This window comes from Epinephelus fuscoguttatus, linkage group LG6, assembly GCF_011397635.1.
Source record: "Epinephelus fuscoguttatus linkage group LG6, E.fuscoguttatus.final_Chr_v1".
Lineage (NCBI taxonomy): Eukaryota > Metazoa > Chordata > Actinopteri > Perciformes > Serranidae > Epinephelus > Epinephelus fuscoguttatus.
The window spans coordinates 31714724-31729590 of record NC_064757.1 but is presented as its reverse complement, the minus strand read 5'-3'; the positions used below and the strand labels follow the sequence as shown (position 1 = coordinate 31729590).

Here is a 14867-nt window from a genome sequence, read left to right as displayed (position 1 = left end):
TGTTTACTTCCCCTAAAAGTGCTTCTTTTGGCCACCGACATGCTCAGATTATTATTTTAACTGTGTGACAATTATGACTGACTTTTATGTTGAAGAGTATAATTCTTTTTTAAAACCAAATACAGCCCCGAAGTTGCTGTGGCCAAACCCACCAAACTCAAATTAAATACAGTAATTCATTGTAAAACAGATTTCATTCAAGGTTGACAGAAAACAAAATAAACCCACAAAAAACATCTTGGTTCATTCACTGTTCCAACAATACACAAATCTGTTTTGGCTGAAATGAACCCTTAATTTACCCAGTTAGATGTGAAAATAGTAAATAAATTAGGGTTTATTTAAATGAGTCTGGTGGACTTGGCGATATCAGTTTGGGGGCTTTTTCTGGTTAAACAAACAGTGCCTTACTTTCAACAAAACTTTCTATGTGAGGAATGCTTTCCATAATGTCTTTTAGAAACACAGAATAATAATCTGAGCATGTCAGAGGCAAAAACAAGCACTTTGATTGGGCATAAATTGTACGTGTGAGTGTTTCCCAGTTTCCACCAAAAAACTTTTGGTATGGTACCTTTGGAACCAAAAGTAACCATTCAGACATGGTACCTACAGTGGTCCCTGGCGTTTCCACCGCAAAAAGTACTCTTAAATGTGGGCGGGGTTGTTGACACTCACTGCTCCATCCAGCATTCAATGTATTTCCTCATACCAGTGACACAGATGGAAGTCTGTCACTCATTTATCGTCCAGAGAACAAGTTACAGCAACATTTTCTGAACAAAATAGAACAGGCTGCAGTGAGAGTCTCTCTCTATGGGATATTTAAAAAAAACGGGTTTGTGCATTTAGTCCTTCTAGGGCAAGCTCAGGGATTTAGTGTTGCCATAGCCCACAGGAACAACGCTCCACAACACTTATCTTTTCTCTGAGTGAGGATTAGAATATATGCAGTTTGCATAACCTGGCCGAAATTAATACATATAAATGCTCGAAGATCCACTCATTACTAAAAGTGTATGTCATATAAAAACTAAAGTAATGGTCAAAGTTGCTTAAGTGAAACTTAAGGTGTGCTGATGATTAATGTTGTCAGAGCATACATTTAGTACATTACAAGTTAAAGTTGCACCTTAAAAGTTGCCAGCAGTTGGCCCGGTGAAAGTTTTTTTTTTTTTTACTCCAACTCCAGCTGCTGCAAGAGGCAGCAAAACATCCTTTCATTTTATAGTTACAGTCTACTAATAAAACTCTCCACAGTATGAACAGTGGTTACAGCCTAAAAACCAGCCAAAGCTCAGCCCTGAGCAGAGTGACCATCTGCTATTGACCAATCAACAGAGTGCAGTGTTCACAGCTCCACCTTTTAATACCAGATCTGTGTGCTAGGTACCCCAACAGAGGGGGAACCAAAAATGGGGACGGTATGGAACGGTTCCATTGGTACCATCCACAACTTCTTACAGTGGAAACGGGAAAAAAAGTGTACCGAACTGAACTGAACTGTGCTGCTCAGTGGAAATGTGGCTATCGTGGCCTGTTTCGCTGCTGTTGGCTGTAACAGTCTTGCTCAATACTGGACCAATTTTAAAAATACTTGATCCCCTTCGTTACTTAGACACAAAAACATAGGAAAATGGGGTCCAGGTTAAAAAATGCTAAACTTTCCCTGTAATGTATTGAAAAGTTGCCAAGATCTTAGTGTTGACAGCTGTTACTCAGCTATCTGCCAAAACCAATAAAATAAAACATGTCAACTATGTGAAAATCAAACATTCCTTTATCTCGTTTTCTCTGAACCCAAATGGCTCGGAAACCTTGTGCCCATTTTAACTACTATGTTTGTGTGCAACTACTGATCTGTATGACTGAATTATCTTGTTATGTTGTATAGATGTGTTTTGACCTCAGGTCTCTATAAAAGAAACCTCTATAAAAACAGATCTTTATCTCAATGAGATTTGATTCATCTGATTAAATAAAGCTAAACTAACCCACTACATTCAGGGATGGTTTGTTGTATACAACATGTATCTCAGGTTACATCCCCGACACTGAAGTCAGGACTGCACAAAGGATGTTTTCACGTTTCAAAACTACAGTACTTTGGTCTTTTATCTTCTTGTGAAGACTGGTTTTATAAACCAGTTCATGAATCATGTCCCACTGGAAATGACTTCGCACTACTCAAGGAAACTGTATTAGATCATCAGGATTCATTCGAGACATAGTGTCCCAACACAAAAGACAGACAGTTATAGGGATCACTGACGCCTTCAAACGTTGACCTAACCCCCTACATAAATACTCTTGTAGACAAGTGAGAAGTCAACTAAGGATCTTGTTTCCCTGGGCACTGATGCATAGCTGATTCATTATTTAAAAGGTCAATTCATTCATTACGTAGAAACCAAGTTACCAAACCAACTTGTTAAAAAAAAACATAGCTCTCGTAACAGCAGTACAACTAATTAACTATGTGCGTGTTTGTTAAATTTTTCCTTCATTTTTCTATTCGTTGGCCACCCTTGTTTCATTATCTGTGTGTCTAGATGTGATGGTAGGAGTGTGACATCCTTTGCTTTTCGTGCTCATTTACAGTGCTTGTGGAGTGCTTGTATCTACAATCTATGCTTCTAACGCGTAAGTATATTGGCCCAAACTGAGCCAAATGACCAAATATATATTTAAAAAAAATCCCTCAACTTGATGTCTCATAGGTTTCTTAAATGCATGAAAAAATGGAGCAAGTGTGAACAAGTAATCAAAAGCAATTTTTAAATTCCAAGAACTGTAATTTAAATTATAAATTACATTAACAACAAAGTTTAATCTGACCCTGTTGACTGTAGCCCCTGAAATTATCGATATATTACTTGGTGGACCTGTATGTGAGGAAGCACGTCTGCATCAGTTGGATCAGACATTAAACGGATTTTACCCTGCCAGCTCTCTGTCTGATTGAGCCCATGTGTGTATAGGGCAGGTCATTGTTCACAGAATTCACAGTGAGCAAGTGGGTGGGTTGACGACGTTTCTATCATGATGCTCACAGAAAATTGGAATAAAACAAATATCCAAGGGTGAAGAAGAGGGTGAATTTACACAAACACTGCAACAAAAATGTCTAACTGGAGAGACAATGAGATTCAGGAACTTTAGTGGTAAGGGCTGGCACCAAAATCGTCAAACTTATGGAACAGAAAGAGACAAACTGGCTACGTGATTGGGGTGTAGTCCACATCGTAAAAAACAAAACAAAACAGTATTACCTGTAGGTGAGAACGCTTCTAATACAAACAATCTCCTGTTGAGTGCTACACATGTGAAACAGAAAATTATGTACAATGTTCATAGTCGATATTAGCAAACAGCTTTTTTAGCTATGAAAAAAAACATTTCCCAAACTGTTCAGCCCTGAAAAAATGAGGTATGTTTAACTGAAACTACTTGCTGTAAATCTATTTTGTGCCACTCCACGCTATACTTACACATAACCCTGTACATAAGCAGACGCATACCTTGCATCATATTCCCCTTTCAAAGTTTATTTTTTTTCATCCCAAATATCCTTGCCCACCCAGCCAGTCTGCCTGCTTGCAGTGTAAAATGTTGGGATAGGTGTTATACCTAGTTGACACATCCCATCACTCCTGTCAAGCTGGGCGGCTGGGAGCATCTGTGTGGAAGGGGCAAGAGAGAGGGGGCAAAGAGGAGGTGGTAGAAGAAGAAGAGGAAGGAACAGAAGAGGAGGAAAGGAGAGAGAAGAAGAGAAGGGGGCAGAGGCAGAGAGGAGAGAGGCAGAGGGGTCAAGGATAAGGAGGAGGAGGGAGGTGAGACATAAGTTAATTTGACAGACAGAATTTAATCACAAGCAAGTTAGTGTGTAGTGTAACTGATGTGTCGCTTGTAAGTCAGATTCTCAGGTGAAATATGGCTTTAGGAAAGCAGCAAGAGTGAATTATGTTGCAATCAAGTCTCCCACCTGTAGAAGGTGCATTTAATTCGAGGAATAATAAGGGAGGGAGAAAAACAGACCACAGCCAGGGTAAACTTTACAGGAAACGTTGAGTTATAGATGAGCACTGCATAATTATTTGTGATGCCACAGTCAAACCACTTCCCCAGACTGACATACTAGCATTTGAAAACGAGCCTTCAGTATGTCAAATTTTAGTAATTAACATGTTTTAAGAACTACTTTCTACTTCTAAGAGGAACTCTTGTTCAAAAGCCTATTCCGTTAAATTACGCGTATATGTTCCCATATTTTTTTTTAACTTAGACGCAGACAAAAAGGCATGTGCAAAGAAGGCAATATTGCTTAAGACCAACTCCTTTACAAGGATGATTTTGCTATATAATTCTGGTTTTTATTTTTGTGTAGTTTTGGCCATCATTCTTCTAACAGGAAATAACAGCATTAAGATCTAGAAGGGTAGAAACATTGGCTAAAAGGAAATAAACGAGCAGTCAGATGATCCTGAAAGTTTTAAACCAGGGACTCAATCTCAAAACCCCTGAGGATCACTGGCCAGGTTTTTCCTCTGCCAAGAGGGCTGCTTAAACACTTTTTTAAACATTTAATTCAAACAAAGTTGACCAACTCATGTGTGCCCCTCCTGTCTCTAATGCTTAGAACAATGCTCTGCTTATTTTTGTCACATATAACTTCATTGCTCTAGTATCAGTCCTTCAGTTCAACCTTTGAAGTTTTTTCTTTTAGGTCCGAAAAGAGACCTGGAAGAGTAATGGCTGTTGCTGTAGTTAAATTTGCTAATGGGGATCTAAATAAACTAACAAATAAACTCTAAAATAAAAAACAGGGAGAAAAAAAAATTTTAAACTGGATTTTATAATAAATTTTCCCAATATTGTATAATGGGACAAACTTTGGAGAAGCTTGATTAATCCCAGTTGTTTGGAAAGTAAAATAAAGGCAAAGTCACTAATCAAACTGTACCTCATAAACATCCATCCAAATTTACTAGGGTTGGCTGCTGAAATTGGTTCTTTTACCAATCGAATTATGTCTGTTTTCCGTAATAAACAGAAAAGTACCAATTCACTTTAAATCAACAAGTGCCAAATTTCGCTAACTAAGAGCACAACTGAGTGAGAACGTCAGGTTCAGACAGGACGAAACCCCGCAAAACCCCCCACAGCTGGCCATGAAGCTCCACAGACGGCACTGAAGCTCCCAAAGTCACACACAGTAGGTGGACGCACCCCAAAGCTGGCCTCAGAGCTTTTGTATTTTATTTTAGAAATAGCCCAGTAGCATCATGGTTTGTGATTGTGTTTTTTTTAATTAGGCCTACATACTTATTCCACATAGCTGTCAGCTGTGTCTAAAACAGAGAGAAAGAGAGACAAGCAGACAATCTCACACAAACACAGAAGCAGACAAACAGAGAGATTATCTCTCAGTATGATAAAGAAAGAGAATAACTTGTTGACATGTGCAGTAGTAGAGGGAGACAGCAAGACTACGTCACCCCTGCAGTTTGTTCAAAACAATGACATTTGTTATTACAGAGTGAGTAAAGTGCCGAAAAAGTACTACTGAGTGCCACAAACAAATTCCAGGTACCACTTCCTGTATCGGTTTGGCTGTGAATTCATTGAGGAATTATTACCAAGATTTTGCTTTCTTAGTATTTATGTCCAAATGAACTGGTTTACATAGTCTGATTTAACAGTTGCACAACCTGTCACATAGTTTGAATGCTCATACTTCTTGACCAATTACTTCTTTTGACCGTTTTGTTCCCAAGTGATAACATTTACAGGTACAATTTTATCATAATAGATAAATACGATGGTCCAAACTTCAAACCACAATCATCTTTTAATGACACAATGACAACAATCATCACAAAGTCAGTCTTTCTGACCAGTGAATACTGCACACAGCACATGGACACAGATCACATAATTGACCTCAGTGCTGCCCAGTCTGTGGCTCTCTGTCACTACTGTGGATCAGTTGTGATATGTAGGGTGAGACAGAGAGTATCCCAGCAGCCTCTGGGTGATTCTAAGTCTGATGAAGCATGAGCTAACACCAGAGGAGCCATGCTACTGTAGCATGACATCCTCTCAATACCCTTTTGCATTGTCACCCAAGAGACGGAAACACACTGCTTGACTCCTCCCTGTGTTTTCTGTCTTCTGGTGTTGACTGAAAACACAGACAGACAGACAGACAGACAGACAGACAGAAAACATCAGCGAGAGAACAAGAGACGCAGGGAACTGGAGTGAGAGAGAACTGAAACTGAGCTTATGTGATTATGTAACTGGGGAAATCTGCAGTTTCATAAACATAAACAACTATTCAGATTATGTATAAAGCAGGGTGTGTGCGTGTGTGTGTGTTTAGGACAGAGCATCAGTGAAAGAAGGAAGAAAAAAGAAAAGCACAAGAAAAACGAGTGCGAAGAGGAACAAAGACAGACTGTGGTGGTAATTTTAACTCATCCCTGAATAAGCAGGCTGGTGGACAGAGTTACTGCCTGGATCTATAACCATGGTAACCTGATCTGTGGATCCTGTGCAGGCTTGTGCCGTGTTGTGTGGGACTCTGGCAGAGGAGGAGGACTTCACACCAGCTGTTTGTGTTGGCGGTTTCATCTCTAGTGCCAAATGTGTGCTAGTTTGCATACGTGTGTGTGTGTGTGTGTGCGTGTGTGTCTGTAAACTCCATTCCCTCCAGATGTTCCTCTAAAGTTCAGGACAATATCCTGGACTATATCAAGCCTGCAGATGGTTGAGAGTTCTCTATAAATAGCGTGAAATTTTCGTTTCTGGTGTCCTTGAAGGATATATAACTGGGGTCATGAAAAACCCATGTTTGTTTGTTTTTCAGACTTGTTCAGTCTCACAAAAGTAGCGAATTCCTGCCCACTTTCAGCAATAAGTCCAATGAAAACGCAACTTGTCAGTCATGGATTGAAGGAATAAATTCACAATATGAAACAAAAGCATCTTAACACTGAGACTTTTTTATGACGCAGATTCCAAAAAAAGTTGGGACCCTGTGTAAAACAGTAGTTCCCAACTGGTGGGTCGTGGTCCAAAAGTTGGTCACAGGTCCATTCAAAATGAATCGCAAGTGACTCACAAATGTGTCAAGTTTGTAAAAAACACACTTTATTGTCACGTACAGTGAATTTCTGGTACAGAGCTTTTATTTTCTAGTACCATTTCCTGCTGTAGAGTGAGTGACTAACGGACAGCTTTTTATCGGAGACAGCAAACTAGCTCGACGACATGGCAAAACACAAGTATGATGCGGAATACAATACACTGTGTGGACCTTGAACTAATGGGGGGGGGGGCTGGATTCAAACCCGGGCTGCTGCGGCAACAGCCTTGTACGTGGGGCGCCTGGTCCACCACTAAGCCACCGACACCCCATAAAATGCAATAATTTGCAAATCCTTTTCGACGCACACTGGGGGAAATAAGAATGTAACAGATCAACATTTTTGTCATTTTAAATATTTCCAATGCAGCTATTCACATGAAATTCAGACTAGATATTTGTATTAAGTCACTGATAAATCATAACATTTCAATCCCTAAAAATGATATGCAGTAAAGTGGAATGACACAGGAAGAAAGTATTGAACATGCTAACTGAAATGTATTTAATACTTGGAGAAGCCCTTGGTTGCACAAACTCAGACTAAATATATATACAAAAAAATGTATCAGTTTGAACATTTAATATCTTGTATTTACACTTGATTCCAATGAATAAATTTCAAAAAGGATCTGCAGATCATTACATTCTGTTTTTATTTACATTTTATATAGCATCTTGCCAACATTTTTTGGCATTTGGGTTTTATTATCTGATTATATTCTCAATTATGCACTGTCAAAAAAAAAGGTGACAAAATGCTAATCACATTTTCTCACAGCCCGAGATGACACCTTCAAATTTCCTGTTTTGTTTAACCAACAGTCCCAAACCTGAAGATATTCAGTTTGCAGTGATGTAAAACACAGAGAGCCGGCAAATCATCACAGTTAAAGAGTGAGAACTAGCAAATGTTTGGCTTTTCTGCTTGTTATATGACTGAAACAATTAACCTCTTATCAGAATAATTGCTTATTCATTTTCTGTCAATTGTTTAAGCTCTAGATACTTCTAGAGCCACAAACTATAACCTCCAATCTAAAAAAGGAGTCAAATTACAAACACCTCTGACATTATCTGACACAATCATCCCTAAAATGAGAAAACAAAAATCAAGGTCACCAGAATAGAGCCAGGTGTGCTTTGAAATGTATAAATGAGACCAGGAGATCATGTGAAAATGCTCTCTCATTGTTACTTGGAATTAATGCTTAACGGCCTCACAATGAACAGTACAGCCGCGTGACTTATATCTACTGACACGTATCTACTGCATTTTTTCCACATCCAGTTTATAATTACAAAGTTTTTGCAAGTTGCCATCCTGATTATACATTCCTGAGATCTTACCAGGGTTTATGTTATATGACACTATTTGTATGCATACCAATGCTACTACTACTAGAGTTTTCACTCCAACAAATAAGCTTACCAAATGTCAAGAAAGGAAATATTTTACCAACTGTTTTCTTTAATAAACACAAAATACAACCACATACCTCTCTTTCACCTAAGAGTAGCTTAATTGCCCTTTGATTCAAACCCGACAGACACAAAATAAAACTCAAAACTGTCTTCATTTTTCTTGTTGTTTAACTAGTTAGTTAGTCCACTGTTTTAACAATCACAAACTCTGGTTTGGTTGAAATGAACCCTTATTTCACTGAGTTAGATGTGAAAATATGCTGGCTTGACACTGTTTTTCCCTGCCATCTGTCTCCGACATTGCTGGCCGGGTGTGTTTTCTACTTCTGTAACGATATCCCCACCACTCGCAGTCACAGTCAGTTCAGCTGACGGGTCCACCAGTAGAGACTGAGCTCTGGTGGCTACATCACTTAATAAAGAATCTCTGCATGAGTTTATTAGAAAGAGAAGCATCTGTATTTTTTACGGTGTTAAAAAATCATGCAGTTGTTTCCATCATGTCAACTGCTGTGAAACTATTTAAAAAGGTAAAAAAAAAAACACTAACCAAAGTAAAGACACAGAAATATGTAAACATGTGTGTGCATGTTTGTGTATGACTAGAGGTGACATGTTACGAGATAGGGTACACGTGAGGGGTTCGTATTTCAGCTCCGGGGGGAGCAAAGGGGTGATTGTAAAATGCCTGCAGGGTCGTGTTTACATTGATCAACTTCCTGTCTTTGAAGCAGAGGTGAATGGAGATAAGGAGAGTATGTCTCAACAGCAAAGTTAAAAGAGCAGCAGGCCAACTCAATATAAATGTTTCAATACAGAGACATGAGTAATGTACAGAGGATGGCCAGACATCTGCTGGTTACTCTCAGCAGGTTTCACTGATGATCAGAAGCTGGATGAATCAGTGACAGATGTTTGCTGTTGTTGAGACAGAATAAATTTACTGACATTTACAAACTAATGAGTATGTGTTAAGTTTTAAGGTCGTGTTCTACTTGCTGCTGCAACTAAGTATTGTTTCTGTTTGTTTATTTAGTCCAGGGTTGCCTATAGTGCAACCTGAGGACCAGAGTTGGCCTGCCAGGTGTTTCTAGATAAAAAAGAAGATAAATTAAAATTAATTAATATAAAATAGTATAAAATAGTCTTTGCTATTTTATTTTTTATGAAGCAAAATGCTTTTAAATTGGATCCCCAATTATTACCATTTATTTTTCATACTCTGAGCACTAACTAGTGCACAGAAAGTCAGTTTGGCACAAGTGAGGTAAGAGAAAAATAGAGAGGCAAGGACATTGGCACAAGCACAAAAGGCATTTCAATTAAGGGAAATGGAATACTAGTACCATTTTGCATCTTAACAGTACAATACATTACAACACAAAAGAGAAACTGGATCCTGCAAAAGTCTAGAGGTTTGTCTTGAGAAATTACTTTAATACAATTGTTGACTCATTTTCTGGTGACGGACTGATGATAACAAATCCTTTCAGCACAACAAAGCATGACACAAAAACTCTTTTAGCTTTTTTAATTCTTTAAATACTAATGTATGAGGCTAGTATTGATTAAGCACCTTCATACTGTAGCTGAACGTTGCTGCTTTTAATGTATCCACACATTAAAATTAAATGCTGTGGACAAGATGTGGCCTTTTTTTCAGGATCGATTGCATTGCAGTTGTTCAGTTTTCATGCATTTTTTGTTTTAAATTTGTAATTTAATTATTTTTGTGCATCACTCTGTGATTTTTTTTCTCTAGGATTCTATGTTAAGCACATTCAGCTGAATATTCTTTAAGAAGGGTGCAATACAATTTGCTATTAATTATTTCAGTTTAAGATGCACTATTGTTAGCTGATTACTTTTGTTGCTTTTATTCATTCTTTTTTCTTTTTAACAGAAATGTTGTTTGTATATAGCATTCACAAATGTGAAAGCCTTCTCCAAACCCACTGAAACTTGGCCAAACATCATTGGTTTGAGCTGTACAAGAACGCAACACTAACTTTTAAAAGTGATTGCCAGACTGGCCACCAGGCATCAGCTTTTGGTTGCCGAACCTGAAAATACCGTTGCCATTTTTAGTCATCTTATATTTTAGGTAACTAAGATGCTCACAGTGACTTTAATTGTTCTTTTATCTCAGACATGTGTTAGATGACACTTGTGAGGAAGGCGGAAGTTTCTGCCAAAACATGTCAAGGTATGTAACATCCTAACACGTTTGAGATAAAAGAACAACTAAAGTCATTATCAGAAACTAAAGACATGAACACCATTGAACTAAGATGCTCACAGTTCTATGTCAACTTAAAAATTGAAAAAGTGACATAAACAAGGTTTATAAACTTTGTGGTTTGTATTTTTTTCTGATTGTATAATTTTTCGGGTCTCATCCTGTCGTTCAAGTTCATCTGGTATTTTGTGATAAAGATGGCTTAGTGGAAATCTGCACCCCACAATCAAACAACTTAAATTGCTTCACCACTGTCTCTCAAACAGACGCACAAACTGGCAGACTTGTCTGATTCGGGTTCTTTGGTTGTAAATGTCAAATTCTGTTGGCAGAAGCCAGTGGAACAACCAGTAGCCTACTCATAAGTCACACCGAAAAAAACAAAGCTCTTAGGCGGAGATCCTTCACACAACTTGCAAGGTAAACCACAGAATTTATCTTTGCTTGCTGAGTCATGCAAGCAGTAGAGAAAAAGAAAAAGCACGTGCAAACTGTCCTGGGTTCGCAACTTGATAAAGTCATCTGAGCAGTTGTTGCTTTGCGTGAGCCACGTGACCTGAATGTTTGTATCTATCTATTGTAACGTGTTTTATGGGGTCACAGTGACCTTAACCTTTGACCACTAAATTCTAATCAGTTCATCACTGAGTCAAAATGAACGTTTTTACCAAAATTGAGAAAATTCCCTCAGGTTGTTCTTGACATATCATGTTTACAAACACATACTGCCTCCAGCCACAGCTCACCGGCGCGGAGATATATAGCAAAAATAGAACTATATAACAAATACAGATTTATATAAATATAAAACCTGAACATGCATAGCAACTTAAAGTATATCATTTTTCAGGACTTCTGTCTAATCTTAACCATTTCAGCCCACATAAGGACTTATGGGGGATCTTCAATATCTTCATTTCAAATGGAGACTGCTGTTGTATAAAACCTGCTAATTATTTGTACCGATTTACACTTGTTCCCATATGGATGAGACACAGGTGGAAGTTTGGCAAAAGGCTTGGCAAAGGCAGAAACATTAAGAGGAGGCTGGCAATGACACCAGCAGGGGTTGTGATGATAAAACTGTAAATTAAGTACAACTAAGATGTTATACTGCATAATGAGTTTCACTGTAGTGCAGGGAATTTAGAGCAACTTCCAGATAAAAATTAACTTGACCTATGCTGTTGCCTTTTTAAATACTTTGGCTGATCTGAAGCCCAAGTAATCCTGCTTTCTTTGGTCCTTAACAGCAGGTGGACTCCCATGCTGGGCTGCACAAATGCATTCCTCAGTTTAAAAAACCAAAGCAGCAGGGAAGACTGTTACATTTAGACCAGGGGAATAGAGATGTTCAGCCTTTAAATGTAATTCCAACCCCCTCTCAAAAGCAACACCTACACCCACACAGCATGCTATCAGCAGCACATGAATGGGTGGTGAAGGTTAGATAAAAAATACAAGAAAAAAGTTTCCCACATTTGTTCTCAAACAAAAAAGGCATTTACTGTAACTGTACACGCTTCTTATATCCACCACCCACAGCCTCAGACATTTTTTCATCAAGTCCAGCAGGGATATTTAACACTAAAAGGCACCCATTGTTGCTTCAAGTTGATGAAATCCTTTAAGCCTACCCGAGCCAGACTCCTGCTGTTGTTCCCAGTGGGGAAACCAGTTTCATTTGCTTGTACAGTAACTGTGGAGACACATTACACTCATTCAGCCCCTACACAGGATTTATAATGTTCTGCTAACTATGCCTAACGTGAAATGCTAAAGCACATCAACAGGTTTGAGGATGTCTGTGAGATAGCACTTTTAAACATAGCAAAACTGGGTTGTGGTTTAGTGGTTCAGTGATGTTCAAAAGTCTGCATTACAACAGAGGTAGTAGAGAGTAGTGGAGATGTGAAACTTCAGTTAATGCCCATTTTTTCACACATACTATTAGGCCTGGGGTTATTTTCATGATAAATTAATGTGCCAGTTATTGTTTCAATTAATATGTAAATTGCTTCATCTATAAAACGTCAGAAAATATTGAGAAATGTTCTTCTGATGTCTTTTGCCCAACTAACAATACAAAAGTCAAAGACACTCAGTTTAAAATGACATTAAGCAGAAAAGTTGCAATCACATTTGAGAAGCTGCAACCACAGAATATGACTCAGACTACATCCACTCTAATACATTTTTGTTTAAAAACGCATTACTACATTTACACCTTGCGTATATGCCACTCCAGCATTTTGGAACCTCTAAAATAAAGACCTTTCAAAACGCTCCCAATATAGATTGAAGACGTTGGGGTTGCGTTTTAGTCTGGGTGGGTCTTACCAGTAAAAGTGCGTCTAACCAAAACATTATTGCTGGGTCTCCATTGCTTTTGTGATTTCATCCTTCTTGTGTGGGTATTCCTTTCCCATTGCCATGACACCCTCTGGTGATGGGTAATGCTCCTGGTAACTCTAATAGGTTGCTGGATTTGCTTTGCAACGACTTCCAATCTGTTTTCCACATCCTTAACTACCTTATTCTCATGTGGTAATTTCAGTTCCATCTCATTGAAGCAAAGAAACCTTTGATCTTACTTTTTGCCATCTCCATAGTGTTATTTTTTGTGAGCAACCAATCGTGGAGTAGACGGTTTGCTTCCTCTTATATCGGCACACGCATGCCCAGTGTACAAGAATGTTCATGTGATGCCTGTTTACAGACGCGTTGTTACGGACAGAGAATATTTCTGAAACGTTGGTACAACCCTGGTGTGTACAGAGAGAGATTTTGTTCTAAAACACTGTTTGAAAATGAAAACATATTCGTGTAAACATGGCCTTAAACAATAAATCATTTCTCACAACAGCTGCTTTCCTGGCAGGGGACAGAACAAATAAACAAATGACGGACAGAGAGATAAGGACACATATGCATCACTGGGTGAGGCTCCTCACACACAGAACAACACAGTACCAGAGCGTGGAGAGGATAGAGATCAATGATGGTACAACATAGACACTGTTCTAGATAACATTATTAGCCTGTATAAAAAGTCACAAGCTGACTGAAGGTGACATTCAGCAAAGACTGAATAGATGCTGAGCCAGATTTAACACAATAGACTTTATTGTTGAGAGCGACACAGAACAAGTGGGCAGTCAATTTAAAGTATTTCCTGAGAGACCAAGCAGAAATGCCAAAAATTTACTGGTCTTTTATAATATTAGATTAAATATTTTTGGGTTATTGAGCATTAGCCAAATCTTTTCATAATCAATTTATTGTTTCAATCACTTTTCAAGCAAAAATCCCATAAGTATGCTGTTATCAGCTTCTTACATGTGAGAATGTTTTTGCTTTTATCTGTTTTTTGTCAGTTTAATTCAATTATCTTTGGGTTTTGGATAGTTGATTAGACAAAACAGGAGTTGCAATTTTTTCACAAGATAAAATGTGTCACAACGTACTACTACAGATGAAGCATTGTGGTGCTTGAGAGATGCCTCAGTCTATGATATTCCAGATGAAGGGGAACATGGCTGTTTGGTGCAGACCCCATTAAAAATCACATCATCATCATCATCATCGTTATATTTTGTAAGTAAAAATGAAATACAAAAATTACCGTTCTCACTAAACTTGCCACTCATGTTGCAATATCATGCAAAATAACAGCAATATGACTTTATGCATAACATGCAGCCCCTAGCTGGAACTGTACCCACCTGGAAACACTACTGTGGCTTTAAGTTGTTTTAGCAGTTAAACAGCATCTTAAAAGTCAGACCACGTGGAGTGGATGACGATATAGACCTCAAATGGACCACTTCCAGTAGGACAGAGAATCAAAGCAGCTATCAGCTAAATCAATTAGAAATGCACTTTAGTCTGTGCTAACAGTCCATCCATCATATGTCATGCTGCTTTTTAATTTTTTATGACACTTATGATGTGGGTCATTGCTCAGTTCCAGTATTTTTAAAACTGCACTGATTGCCTCGGAGGAAATGCTACAACTTTTAACTGTCTGTAAGTGAGGCACAAAATTTGGGT

The 14867-nt window shown here is 38.3% G+C and overlaps 1 protein-coding gene across 4 annotated transcripts in view; it reads right to left on the bottom strand.

Moving 5' to 3' along the window:
• Positions 1-14867, bottom strand: part of slc23a2 (solute carrier family 23 member 2) — a 60361-nt gene that overhangs the window by 37070 nt on the left and 8424 nt on the right. For 2 of the 4 annotated variants that reach the window (XM_049579001.1, XM_049579002.1), the window contains exon 2: positions 3631-3679. The exons of the other annotated variants lie outside the window; for them this stretch is intronic. In XM_049579001.1, the coding sequence (XP_049434958.1) occupies positions 3631-3679 (49 nt within the window). The remainder of the gene's footprint in view (positions 1-3630; positions 3680-14867) is intronic. 4 annotated transcript variants of the gene reach the window in all.